At 38.8% G+C, this 14,839-nt stretch overlaps 2 protein-coding genes across 3 annotated transcripts in view; one reads left to right on the forward strand and one right to left on the reverse strand.

The window, feature by feature from the left end:
• Positions 1-140: 140 nt before the first annotated feature.
• ZNF639 (zinc finger protein 639) overlaps positions 141-14,839 on the reverse strand; it is a 15,375-nt gene continuing 676 nt past the window's right edge. The window contains exons 1-6 of one of the 2 annotated variants that reach the window (XM_046659099.1): positions 14,705-14,779; positions 11,521-11,583; positions 10,600-10,659; positions 9,540-9,650; positions 6,819-6,953; positions 141-6,680 (exon numbers count right to left, since the gene is read on the reverse strand). In XM_046659099.1, the coding sequence (XP_046515055.1) occupies positions 5,527-6,680; positions 6,819-6,953; positions 9,540-9,650; positions 10,600-10,657 (1,458 nt within the window). In that variant the 5' untranslated portion in view covers positions 10,658-10,659; positions 11,521-11,583; positions 14,705-14,779 and the 3' untranslated portion in view covers positions 141-5,526. Of the gene's footprint in view, positions 6,681-6,818; positions 6,954-9,539; positions 9,651-10,599; positions 10,660-11,520; positions 11,584-14,704; positions 14,780-14,839 lie in introns of those variants that run through there. The other variant, XM_046659098.1, reaches the window with a different exon arrangement.
• Positions 14,114-14,839, forward strand: part of KCNMB3 (potassium calcium-activated channel subfamily M regulatory beta subunit 3) — a 65,263-nt gene continuing 64,537 nt past the window's right edge. The window contains exon 1 of the mRNA XM_046659097.1: positions 14,114-14,831. Within this exon, the coding sequence (XP_046515053.1) occupies positions 14,182-14,831 (650 nt within the window). The 5' untranslated portion in view covers positions 14,114-14,181. The remainder of the gene's footprint in view (positions 14,832-14,839) is intronic.

Below are 14,839 nucleotides of genomic sequence, written 5' to 3' on the forward strand. Positions count from 1 at the left end.
CTTTGTGAGTCTAGAATAGGTGATCTCTGAGGTCCCTCCCGGCTAACATTCTGTCATCCTAGGTTAGTTCCTCCACTTCAGCATTTCACTTGTTCACTAAAGAACACTGGATCAGTGCTGTACGGAACTTAACCATAACCTTGTAACCATAGAGAAGTATTTATTAAGATCTGTGCCATGATATTCTGCTTCTTAAAATCCAAAATAGACAGTGAAATTTATAAATTCAACACAAATTGCTGTTAGACAGGAATATATAAAATATTTGTAGGGTATAAAAGTGAGTGATGTGGTATATGATGTGAAGGGAGTAGCTAATTTTAATGCAGTTCTGAGAATAGAGAGAAGGAAGAATAAAAGAAAACAAATTCACTCTCATTTTGTTAATTGGGAAAACTCTAATTTTTTGAGACTGTCTGAAAACCCAAATGAAGTGAAGAAGAGTTGCAAAGATGAGGGTAATCAGCCATAGAATATAGTTTGAGGAATATGTTTTGGAAGTATGAATAATGCCATAAAGAGAAAAGGTAACCCTAAATCGAATGAACAGGGTAGGCAGGAAAAGAGAATTCAATACAAAAGTCCCCCCTTAACTGCAGGGGATATGTTCCAAGACCCTCAGTGGATGCCTGAAACTGTGGATAGGACTGAACCCTACATGTACAAAGTTTTTTCCTACACGTACATACCTATGATTAAGTTTAATTTATAAATTACACACAGTGAGAGATTAATAACAATAAAATAGAACAATTACAACAATATACTGGAATGAAAGTTACGGTCGATCTTAGCAACCTCAGCATATGATTTTATTTCCTTATTAAATGGGAACTTTCACCTTATCACTTAAAGGAAGCACTTTACGGCTTCTCTTTGGCATATCGGAATTGCCAGCATCCCTACTCTTGTGCTTTGGGGCCATCATTAAGTAAAACAAGTTACTTGAACATAAGCACTGCGATACCTCAGTAGTCGATCTGAGAACTGAGATAGTTTCTAAGAGACTAATGGCTGGGTAGTGCCTACAGCGTGGACACACTGGACAAAGGGATGATTCATGTCCCGGAGGGGACAGAGCTGGATGATGTGAGATTTCATCACATTATGCAGAATGGCGCACAATTTAAAACTTACGAATTCATGTTTATTTCTGGAATTTTCCATGTAATATTTTTGGACCATTGTTGACTGCGGGTAACTGAAACTTTAGAGGTGAACTCAAGGATAAGGGGGCACTGCTGTATTCTCAAATGTCACGCCAAAATTCAGAATGGCACGGTGAATGGCTTTTAGGCAGGGAAAAAAAAAAATGCCCTACCAGAAGTTACATTCGATGGGTATGATTCCAATTCCTGATGAGTAAGGGCAAAACTCTCAATTATTTCAACTGCAATGTTTTTCGGTAGTGGACACTTTCTAGAGAAAATATTAAAAACTAGAAAACTTTGAGTTTTCATTCAAAACATACTTTTCATTAAATTTTTAAGGATATAATTCATTCAGCTCAAAATTTTTAGCAAGAAAAAAGATTATCCAGGTTATATTCATTTGCCTATTTAAAACCAAAAATAAACAACAACAAACTTTTAAAGGTCGTGATCGCAAAAATTCCCTTTAAAAGCTGCCCAAATAATCACCGCTCAAAGTATGGGAATAAGTCTAGTAGATAATACAATATTCCTATTTAGCAATGTGAGAAAATTATTTCTTTTTAGAATGAAGAAATTACTTTTCACGAATGTGATTTATTTTGGGTTCAGGCAGCTACCACTTTAACACCCAGCTGACTAAAGAGAATGAACTTAAGAAGGAGGGTGAAGTGACTGGTGCTCTCATATGGAAAGTCTTTATCCAGAAAATTATTTCTCAAGTCACTAGTATGAAGGAGACTCGAAACGACTCTGACAGGCTCTTAAAATTTTTAGTTTTTAAACTTACAAATTGAATACATAGCTTTATATAAACATGTAAATTATATGTGACAACTTTCAGCTTTGTGAATTTATACTTTAAGCCACAAGTGTACACATTTCTTTCTCTTAGATTTGAATGTTGTCTTAAAAGATTAATTTATGGAAAGCTACATCAATATAAGGAGTATATGTAAATCCATAAACTCAATGCCATGAATAAAAATTCTCTCTTGTGGATACTTGTATCTTTAATCAACAGAGCCAAAAGTTACAGGAAAAGGAATATACATCCCAAAATTTCATTTTTAATTTATAGGGATGCTGCTGTGTTAATTATAGGGTAAACCTGACTCACCTAATTTGCGTCTCCATTGGGATTACATTTGGTCTTAACTATTTATTTTCATTTAAATTCTTAATGAGTATTGACTTTTCGGTAAACCAATCTGCTTCCCAGGAGGACTGAAGCCATTTGATTTTTATCAGCTTTTTCAAATTTACATAACTTGTGCTAATTTTTAGGTATTAAAATTCCTTTAAAAAATTAATCACAGTAGTTTGGGAAATATATTAAACTGCTTGCAAAAGGCAGTAAGTCTGACAAAACAAGCAAAGTAAGGTTTATGGTAAAGTGCCAGAAATTAAGTCAGTCAATGCTTTGTAAATCAGATTCAAAAATTAGGAACAGAGTGTATGGAAAGAAAAATACCTACATATACTACACCTGCCAACAGCTGAGCAATCACCAAACAAGAGGCCCGGTGAGACTGAGAAACTGGTTAATATGTGATGACACACATTCAGAGAAATCTAAGGTGACTTAAAATGGTAAACCCAGCAAATTTACAAGCCGGAAGGGGAGAGGTTTTGAGCAGAGCACAGTGACTTTCATGTTTTGGAGTACAGGGCAAACGTTTTGGAATTTCAAAAGTAGTAACTCATTGCAAGGTGAGCATATAAAAGCAAGCGAAAGAAGGAGCCACCACTACGCTTCACGGCTGCCCAGAATTCAGTTGTAGTGCTGATGGACACCACTATCAGGTGTGTACTCTCAGAACTGAACTGTGGTTCAGGTTACCAGAGTTCAGTGGAAATGTCTGTCTTTGAGGGGAAAAAATCCAAAAGTAGTTAGAAAAATTTCTTTTTAGATAGTTTGTTTTTCCAAAGAAGTTTGTTAAGCTAAAAAAGCTACCTCAGCAATTTATGGTCAGTCATACTTCTTTGAGAGCTGAGTCAAAGCAAAAAGAAGTTTTTATTGGCCAACCTGTCAGTGAGATGTGGCCTTAAGCTGCAGATTCATCAAAAAGTACAAAATTATGTGGTTCTAAAACTTGGATTTAATGTCTCGAGTAATTTCATTACAACCTCTTTGATTACTAACACCCGATCAAATGTAAAGCCGTAAAATGCAGAATTAAATCAAGGTATTACTTATTTGTTTCCTGAAAATCAAATTCCTGGAGCTGGAGGTATATCAAAAAAGTACAAAAACAGAATTACCAAGAAGGTAGGTGAATGGCTGGGTTAAGGAGCCAAGAAAAACACCCCAAGGACACAGCTTAGATTTTCATGTAACATGGCGTCATGGGAACATCACCAGAATGGAAGCCAAAGAACTTGGATTCCACTCCTGTCTGCTACAACTAGTTTTGTGACCTTGGCTTAATAACAACCTAAGTTTCTATTTCTACAAGAAACTTAGAAAACTAGAGGATTTAGACCAGATGGTTTTTAAGGTTCTCCTCCATTTAAACTCTCATAATTTTGTCTTCTAAGAAACATCTGTTTCAGACAGCCCTACCTGGAATGTTACAATCAGATGGAATGGAGTCGAGGAACACAGGTAGGCACGTATGACAAAATAGTAGAGATAAAAATGATTCGTTTTGAAAATACTTGTTGCTGCCACCATTCTCAAAATATACTAAATTCCTACGGTTCTTGAAGTGGCAAAATCATAGGTCATAAATTGGTCTTTTCAACTATAACAATATTCCTCAACAACCATATTGTTTGTTAGCAGCAGTGTTTATTAAATGAGGCCAATCATATACAAAATTCTATCTTCTTGACACTGCTATTTAAGAAGTTGCTATTAAATTGTTTAGTTGTGTCTTCCCCTCCCCCCAATTCATAGGTTGCAGTCCTAGGCCCCAGTACCTCAAGACGTGACCTTATTTGGGATAGGGTTTTTACCACGTTAAAATGAGGTATTAGGGGGAGCCCTACTCCAACATGACTGGGGTCCTTGTAAAAAGGGGAAATTTGGTGACAGACTTGCATACAAGGAGCACATCATGTCAACATGAAGACTGCTATCCACAAGCCAAAGAGAAAGGATGGGAACAGATCTTTCCCTGACAGCCCTCAGAGGGAACAACTATGCCTTCATTGCCCAATTTTGAACTTTTAGCCTCTAGAACTGTGAGGTAACAAATCTGTTGTTTAAGCCATTCAGTTTGTGGTAATTTGTTATGGCAGTCACACGAAACTAATATAGAAGCTAAGATTTAGACATTATCATGCCAGCAGTCCCTTATCTCCCAAATTTTCCTAATTCTACATTAATACTTCAGTAGGTTTTCTCAGTCAATAAAAGATTTGACATGAGAAGTTGGGGAATGAGGGGCCGGCCCCACAGCTGAGTGGTTAAGTTTGCGTGCTCCACTTTGGTGGCCCAAGGTTTTGCCAGTTTGGATCCTGGGCACAGACATGGCACCACTCATCAAGCCGTGTTGAGGCGGCGTCACACATAGCACAACCAGAAGGACCTACAGCTAGAATATACAACTATGTACTAGGGAGCTTTGGGGAGAAGAAGAAGAAGAAAAAAAAAAAGTTGGGGCATGACTTTGCAGTTGCATAACTGAAAATGAAATGTGAACAGGTTATGAATGAGTTATGAAAAGTTACTTCTTTATTGCATAACCCCTTACCCGTCCTCCCCACCCTCATCTTAAATTATTTAACTCATAGAGAAGAGCTAAAATAAAGTAAGAATAAAAAAAAAAACAGACTACCAAGAAAACTGGATCTTTCCTTCCTACGATAACACTGGACTCCTAGTGTTATTAAAAGAATCAGACTGATGGAGAGTCTACTGATGACCCTGAGGATAATCACTGATGGTGACTGCGAAAGCAGGGTCTGGGCTCTTAGGAATGGGAGTATTGGTGGACTAATTGTACATTATATTGCCTTTTAGTTCTGGTAGTGCAGTATTTTAATGACTTCATACACGAAAAACTGAGCTAATCTTGAGTTTAAAACAGAAAAAGTTAATAGCACCTTTGGTTATGAAGGAAAACTGTAGTCTAGTTTCTTTAGTCTGTCTGTTTCTTATCAATTCATGAAATCAGAGCACATGCAAGAAATAAGATAGCCACCAAGAGTGGTTCAAACTATGAACTACCATGCATTGAAAATACCACATTTAGGATACAATTCTTTACTAAAAAATGCAGCAATACCAAGAAAATTGGACAATTAAAAAAATCTTATTTGTTAAAAGTAATTCTCATAAGCTGTGTTTAAAATCATCCATTTTAACATCTCCAAAAAAGTCAAATTTATTACTTTACATTAACATTATGGAAGTTAAGGAGAACAATCAAGTTGTCTCATGGACTGGAAGGTGACTTATTAACTCCCTTTCATTTCCAAACCTCATCAAGCAGTCACTACATTTATGAGGTAAGTCAGCCGAATGCTTGAAATCTAGATGAATTTTAAGATCTTCAATTTGTCCTGTTGAATATTCACAGTATTGACATAAATAAATGCCTTCAGATAAATGTGAATTTAAATGTTTGCAATATTCTAGCATACTTGAAAAGCCTTTCCCACAGTCATCACAAACATGAGGAAAAATTTTAGTATGTTCAATAGCAACATGCCTGTTAACATTGGTATGAAGTCTACTCCGAAAACCACACACTTGACAGACAAAGAAGTTTTTACATTTATCAAAGGTAATTTTGCTTAAGAGGCTGTACTGTCCGTGTTCTCCATTGTTATACTTATCACTTAACTCTATTAATTTACATGCATGTTCATTTACCACATGGCTATGCAAGTCTTCTGGGTCATTCGTCTCATGTTCACAGAACTGACACAAGTACTGTTCGTCACAGCTGTGCTCCTGGAAATGGAGATAGAGTTCACTGCTTGAGGAGAACTGCACATCGCACTGCTCGCACCAATAAAGGTGGTCACTAAAATGGGTGTCTGCAATGTGCTGGCTGAGGTTCTCAAAGATCACCGTCTTATAATCGCAGTATTTACAAATGTAGGGATCCTCTTCGTGCAGTTTGGCGTGCTCGATCAGAAGCATGTTGGTAGAGAAACTTTCCTTGCACACTCGACACACATTTGAATCAGTGCGCTTATGCTTCAGGATCATATGCTGCTTTAAATCGGAAAAATATTTGCTGTTGAACTCGCACAGTTCACACTTATAGAGGCCGCTGCTATTAGCTCTCAGTAAAGGCCATTTCTGCTGGGCAGTCACATTCAAGGCCTGGCTCTTGTCGAGGACTTTGCAGAGTTTAGCCGGGGGCTCTTCATCAGTCTGGTCTTGGAGACTCTCAGAGGAGTTGTTTTCTGTCTCTATATCATAGTCTTCGGAAATGGCATGCACTTCTGCAGCAATCGGAACGTCCTCGGCAGCGTGAACCTCCAGAGGGCTCTCCTCTTGAGTCTGCTGGCTGACCGATTCAGGAGAGTCACACTCTTCATCGCAAATTTCAATATCAGCAGATTTTTCTGAAAAGTAAAACAAGCCTAATATTACTATTACTAAATAAGACCTATTAAATAACTGGCAAAAAGAAATTTATTTTATGCATTATTTTTTCAGTGATCTACACAAAACATGCAAATGCTATTAACTAGTTTCCCTACCTGTAGAAAAGGCAGTGTGGTCTAGAATCCTAAGTACAGGACTGGGGACCAGGTAATTCTGATTTCTGTTTCTGGCCTTGATTCCATCTGCAAATTTTGGCAAGTCATTTGATGGCTCTGTGTCAGAATCATCATCTGGAAAAGGGATTTGGAAAAATACTTATTATTCATATCAAAGCATGAAACATCAATTACTATAAAACAAAGCACCAAATGTTTTAAATAATTTTGAATTCCAACAGGAACTAAGGACTTACATTTAGCCACAAAAAGAGATGTTATCTATGTACCAAAGACACACAGAAGATCTGTCCAAACAGTTACTGCTTTTGCTTCCCTGCCCCGTCTGGACTAGAATACACTTCTTAAATTTACTTGATTTTTTTTTTTTTTTTAAAGAAAGATTAGCCCTGAGCTAGCTACTGCCAATCCTCTTTTTTGCTGAGGAAGACTGGCCCTGAGCTAACATCCATGCCCACCTTCCTCTACTTTATATGTGGGATGCCTGCCACAGCATGGCTTTTGCCAAGCGGTGCTGTGTCCGCACCCAGGATCTGAACCGGCGAACCTGGGGCCGCTGAGAAGCGGAACGTGTGAACTTAACTTCTGCGCCATCAGGCCTGCCCCCTACTTAGGAATTTTCAGTGTAAACTACTGAGTTTGAATAACGCTTTATTCCCTCAGCCCAGTCCCAACGTCTTAAAGTCAGCATGGGGAAACTGAAATAAGGTCAGTAGAATAAAATGGGTTTCACATCACATCGTTGTTGTTAACTGACTTTATTTTCAGAAGTTTTAGATTTACAGGAAAAATTGAGAATACAGGAATTTCCATATATCCTGCATTCAGTTTCTCCACTATTAACATTTTACATTACTATGGTACATTTGTTACAATTAATGACCAATATTGATAAATTGTTATTAACTGAAGTCCATACTTCTTCCAGATTTCCTTAGTTTTTACCTAATGTTCTTTTTCTGTTCCAGGATCCCATCCAGAAGACCACACGACATTTAGTTGTCATGTCTCTCTAGGCTATTGGTAGCTGTGGCAGTTTCTCAGGCTTTCCTTGTTTTGATGACCAAGTTTTGAGGAGTACTGGTCAGGTATTTTCTAGGATGCCCCACAAATGTCTGTTGTTTTTTTCATGACTAGACTGGGATTATGGGTTACTGGCAGGTAGACCACAGAGGCAAACTGTCATTTTCATAGCATCATACCAAGGGTACGTACTATTAACATGATTTATTACTGCTGATGTTGACCTTGATCACCTGGTTGAGGTAGCATTTCCCAGGTTTCTCCACTGTAAAGTCACTCTCTTACTTTCCATACTTTGGAAGGAAGTCACTATGTGCAGCCCACACTTACGGAGTTGGGGGTGATGGTCCACCTCCTTGAGGCAGGGGTACTTACATAAACAATTTGAAATTCTTCTGTACAGAAGATTTGTCTCTTCTCTCCATTTATTATTTATTCAATCATTTATTTATATCAGTATGAACTCAGGGATATTTATTTTATACTTTGGGTTATAATTAAATTTTTTCCCTCGCATTATTTCAGCTTTGGCTATTGAGAGCTCTTTCAGTTGACTCCTGTGCTCCTCTTGGCATTCCTGTATCAAACGTGGGTGTGTGTGTTTTGAGTACTTATTTTCTGGCACAACATGCTCCAGGCTCATCTTGTAAATTTCCGGTAGAATCAGCTGTTTCTCTAAGAAGCACTAGTACATTTTATTGGAGACTGGTATCAGAAACCAAGGTCTGGGCACTAGATGTGGTCACTGCTACCGAGGTATCATTTCTTTTAGGCCCTCTCAGCTAACACAGCAGAAGATAGGTGTGTGTACACTACGACGTACATACAGACATATCTATAAACATTTCTGTATGTAACCATATATATCTTTTTTTTTTTTTTAAAGATTTCACTTTTCCTTTTTCTCCCCAAAGCCCCCTGGTACATAGTCATGTATTCTTAGTTGTGGGTCCTTCTAGTTGTGGCATGTGGGACGCCACCTCAGCATGGCTTGATGAGTGGTGCCATGTCTGCGCCGAGGATTTGAACCGGTGAAACCACGGGCTGACAAAGCGGAGCACGCGAACTTAATCACTCGGCCACGGGGCTGGCCCCAATCTATATTGAGCCAAATATGAGTTCACACTGATGTCTCTGACTCTACATGTTTTTTTATAATTTGTTTTAGTGCCTGTGACAGGAGCTCAAGTGAACTGGAGTTTCAGTGGTTGCAGAGAACAAACGCAAGTTATCATCCACCTAATGCTCCAGAAAAGAGGAGTCAATAGAAGCAGCAAGATCAAAAAAGACCATATCCCTCACCCTCTGTTCTTTCCTTCCATTGGCCCCCAGACTTAAAGGTATAGCTGAGCGGAAGAACCGTGTAGAATACTATTCTCAACCTTTCACCATAAATGCTCCCAACTTGGCTCACTCCGGCTTTCCCACCAATTCCTAGCCAACTAAAATGGATTTAGGAGAATGTGCTTTTTATTTACACACCTGAAATAATGTTAAAAATTAAAATTCACTTACTCTCTTTCTTCTCCCCCAAATCCTTTTGTTTTCTTACATTATAATAAATTCGAACACTTGCTCATTTTGAAATCATGACTTTCATGCACATTTTCAAATAAGGAACAAATGAAAACACATAAAAGCAATTTAAAAAAATATTTTAGAAAATATTAGATATACCTTTGTTGTCAAAATATTTTAAGTCTGGTTGTCTCATAGAACAGACACTATAACAATGGTCAGAAAAAATTCCATTGAATCCATCTGCAATTCTGCTTATTCCAGAGGAATCTTAATATAAAAGAATTGAAAAAATGTCAAGCATGGAAAACATATATAAATTTAATGACAGTCATCCCTTTATCCAACATACATAAATTTTCATAGTATTTATCATAAACTATTAATATTTCCCTCAATTCTGAAAGCTTTTATATTTCAGATCTGATATGGACATTGAGCTTTGAAAGAACCACAAATTATACAACCTAAAATATAATACTTTGAAGCACACAAAGATATGTTTGCCTTACAGTCAGAATCCCGCAAAACGTAAATATGTGATAAATGCATTAACTGCAAAAAACACTGAAAAAAAGTCATTTCAAGTCTTGCCTGGGAGGGCCCAGTACATAGTAAACCAGGCTTAATTTCCTCAGCTATGAAGACTGTGTCAGTTGGGTGGGCTAACAGGCATGCCCCAGACTGTCCCAAGTACATGTATGTGGGGTGTATTAGTTAGAGATGGCCACAAAGACCTCTCTTCTTATACCGCCAAGACAGCAGAGCCAACCTCAACCAGAGAATCTAAAATTACACAGTCAAAATCAAAGTTCACGTTTCTGAGAATAACGTACAGGACAAAGACTTTTTTCCCAATGATACAAAATATCTTCCACCAAGGCTATCACTGTGCCTGAAGGACAAGCTTGGCAATCACACAGGCAAATCTCAATTATGCTGTGTAAGTATGTAACCTTGGATATCTAATTTTAAATATCTATAAACCATAAAGTTGGGAGGATAAAATAAAATAATGTTTGTAAAGTTCTGATATGTGCCTAGCACATGGTAGAGAAGGAGGAATATAGGCAGAGCATTTATTTAAAGTTTTCTCTTACCCAAAAATTGACCCAGATATTTAACTCTTATCCTAACATTTCTGAGAAAATGGATGGAATACAATGGCATGAGAATTAATCCAAAGCCCAACTTTAAAATAACTAAATTATACACTGACCTGAATAACGAGAAGGGTGTAAAGTCTTCCTTTTTCTTTTCTTAGGATATTCATTCATATCTTTTCAATCCAAAAAAGAATTTAACAAGTCAGTCACAAATAATGATTGTTAATATTGTTATAAAAATTATTTCTAACCAGGGGCCAGCCTGGGGGTGTAGTGGTTAAGTTGGCATGCTCCACTTTGGTGGCCCAGGGTTCACGGGTTTGGATCCCGGGCGTGCACCTACACACTGCTCACCAAGCCATGCTATGGTGGCATCCCACACCTACCACATCTACAAAGTAGAGGAGGATTGGCACAGATGTTAGCTCGGGGACAATCTTCCACACCAAAAAAAACAAAAATTATTTCTAACCAAAGAATTTATTAGCAATAAGAAATGTGTGTGTCATGTGAAAATCTACTTCATAAGGGAAATGTTAAACAATGCCTCTGTTTATATTTTGGATTTACTCTGCTGATCAAGTTTAAAGGCAGGACACTGTTTTCTGGTTTCTTTCTCAGTGAGGTTGAGAACTCTTTTTCAAATGTTGATGTAACTGTGAGAACTGGATAATTACAATGAGCCTGATCCTTAAATTATTGCTTATTAAAAAAAATTGTGCCTGTGGCACCATTTTAAGAGTTTTACAGGTACATTTACAATTGGGAATATTTTGATACAGTATTTAAGCTAAAGGTAGACACATTCCCTTAAAAAATATTGTCACAAATTTGTATTGATCTCCTGGCTTTCAGAAAAAATACTCATCACATAGAAGCTCACAATATAACTTTCAAGAAAAAACCTTTTTCTTACTTATGACGTCACATTTAACATTCTCTTGAGAAAAGAACAGGTATGGCAACCACTATATGATTAAATTCCCACCAACTGTTGTAAAATTGACTAATTAGTTTTACTCCACTTCACTTACTTGGTGTAACTGGAGTGAGGAAAAATGAATTACAGGGAAGTTTTCACAGATGGTAAAAAATGCCTGTAGGAAAAACATGACAAAAGTCACATAAGCAAAAACGCAGCTCATTTCTGAGATTCAAGAATACAGTGGCACCAGATCTTTAATCAACGGGAAAGTTGTGCAACTCCAGTTATACAACTGGAAAGAATTAATTCAAGTATCATAGTCTTTTGAATATGCCGTATTACTAAAAATTGTATATATTGATAAATACGTATTTATCTGAAATATGTAAATGAGTTAGTATGTATCATATTCTTTGAAATGAATTTACCTTCTAAAGCTACAGCAATGTCTTACTCCAAAACAGGAATTAAATCTGCTCTAATTTATTCAGCCACAATGAAAGCAAATATAATGAAAACAAACATCAAATCAGACTTTAACCTGTTTAGGTCCTTACAGATTTAACAATAGAAGAATAATAACGATCATTTATTGAGCACCAACTATGTATGAGGCTGTGCACATACTTTTATCTTATTTACTCCTACCATATGCAAAATCCACAACACTCTCAAAAGCATTACTATTCCCCCCTTATCACTGACGAGGAAACTGAGGTATAGCAAAGTTGAGTCAAGGGGGATACTTAATAAGTGGTAGGGTTGGGATTTGAAAAAGATCTAACTGATTTTAAAGCTCATGCCTTCAATCCCTTTATTTCAGTTTTGGAAACAAATAAGGAGATACAGTGATCACCCCAATTCAAACAATAGAGGAGTGTCAGAACCAGAACTCTCTCTTCCATTTCCGATTAGTGTTCCTTCCATTGTAGCAGTGCACAGGTAAGGAATGTCAGAAAAAGAAACGCACTGTGAAGTTTTCTCCACCCAGGTTTATATGCTGCTTTTCTTATTACCAAGGTGATACACACAGCAGGTAGAACTTGGCATCATTACTAAGACCATCTCATTTCTAGTAAGGCACTTCAGGTCCACACACTGTTTTTGCTCCTTCACCAAGTTCTGGGTATATCAGCAGGCCAGGTGATGCGATCATAGGGTAATAAGATAGCACTTGTCAGGTTGCTGAGTATTTTCCTAACCCTTATTTTATTTGATCTTCACAACAATCCTGAGGTACATAGAGGAGCTACTGTCAAACCCATCTCAATCTTGCTGATGAGGAAACAGACTTAGTGAAAGTCAAGTCAACTCAGTGGCGGCACCAGAGATGAAAACGCATGTCTTCTGACTCCTGGGTTTGGAACTAACTGTATGTGAGTAAATCTTCACTGCTAATCACTGCTACCAGCAAGTTACATACTGCTTCCAATTCTTACTCAGCACCACTTGGGAGGAGAAAGGAATCACCCAAAGAGACTGACAACTATGAGATTTAGAGAAATGATACCAATATATATAATGCCTTGTCTGACAACACAAATAGCATTCCTTGAACTCATCCCAATCAAGTGTAGTCAAAAATCAAAAAAAGAAAAGCAATTTTCACATTTAGGTAATAAACTAAAATTTAAAGACTTATTCCTAATACCTCTTTTGTACACTTCTAGAATGTATACACCCAAAAGTTTTACACTTCATGTTCTAAATGCTCTAAAAGTATCAGGGAGAACAATAGAAAATGTCAGCCAGACATTTTAAAGTAGCCTTTTGTTATTTCAGAATACACTTGAAATCATTTCCAACTCGAAGAACATAAAAGTAAGAAAAGGAAACCAAGCATAGCATCAAAATTAATGTTGCAAGCTGGCCTGGATTCAGACTGTCAGGTGAGAGGAACAGGGTCACCCTGGTCAGGAACCGGCTGACTCCTTAGGGCTGAACAATATCCCACCATTTATCAGACCTCCTTTCAGCATGATGATAAGATGCTCGCTCAAGACCAAAAATGCTAACCGTCCTTCATGTCAGCAAACGTTTTATGTGCCTTTTGTACGCATAACTGCCCTGACGACGAAGTTCGGCTTTTTATTCCGGGATGTCATAGACATTTGCTCACTAGTCTTCGTCTCACCGCGAAGATCCGGAATCACATGTAACTTATCATTCACTCTCCCTTCCCCACTAAACAAACTCCAGACGTAATACATGCCATTGCAGGAAAATTAGAAAAACATTTTTTAAATTAATTAAGTAATCTAGAATCTATTTACCCAGAAAAACCACTGCTAACTTTTTGGTGTACAGACACCTAAACGTTCTCCTATGCTAAGGTATACATATATATTTTACATTTATAAAAATGAGATAATGTCAAACGAAACATTTTTTAAAAAAAATAGCAACTTAGAAAATATGTATCTTTTCACTTGTCATTTTTTTCAATAGGAATGTCCATGTACAAAACACACTAGTACACATAATAGGTAGCTCTTATATCATCAAATAGATGAGTCTTTTAAAAGGCTTTTCATGCAATGTAAATATTCTCTTCCTAATTAGTATTAAAACACATTTACAATAAAAAGCTATATTTTTATGCTAAAGGGTTTTAAAAGCACGTTTCTTCACCCTCGTTTTAAAATAAGTATAAACTTTCCAGATTTTAAAAGAATTGGGCTTGAACTAGAACCCACTGTATGTCCAATTTAGCGTCAGTCTTTGTTGAAGTACCATCGTTCTCTCTTCGCAAAGAGAGAAACTGCTTCAAATGACTTGTGTCCCTAGGTTGTACAGAAAAACAAACCAAAAGGGGTTTTTAAGCACCCTAACGAGGGGCTTCGACGGCTGGCTGGAGACTGGGCGCCAGGACCGACGCCCACTGGCTGCCGCTGCGGCGAGAGCCCCGGGATGCGCTGCCGCGGGTCCCGATGCCGCGCGGCAGGGCCAGAGGCCAGCGTGGCACCGCCGGGCGTCCGGAGCCCAGCCGCCGCGGGACATGCCGATCGGAGGGGCCCGGGCCCAGCCGCCTCCACCCCCGCGCCAGGGCCGGCGACTAGCGGGGACTCGCCAGCCCGACTCCAAAGGCGCCATGAGGGAAGCAGCAGCAGGGGCCGAGGCGAGCCCGCACCGAGGCGTCCTCCGCAGGGGTTGGGACTGCCCTCGGGATGGGGGAGGGGACCGCCATCCCGCCATCACACGCAGGCAGGGTTTCGGTTTAAAAGCCGCCATCCGCTCTTCACTGCCCTCTCCTGCTGCCAGCGGCGCCCGCGGCCCGCGCGTCGCGCACTCACCCGTCCCCGGGCCCGCCCGGCCAGCCAGACGCAGCTCCGAGGCGGCGGCCGCGGCGCCGGAGCGCGAGCGGAGGGACCGCGCGGCCCTGCCTGCGGGCACACGGCGGCGAGCGGCGCCGCTGCGGCCCTCGCGCT

This window comes from Equus quagga, chromosome 4, assembly GCF_021613505.1.
Source record: "Equus quagga isolate Etosha38 chromosome 4, UCLA_HA_Equagga_1.0, whole genome shotgun sequence".
NCBI lineage: Eukaryota > Metazoa > Chordata > Mammalia > Perissodactyla > Equidae > Equus > Equus quagga.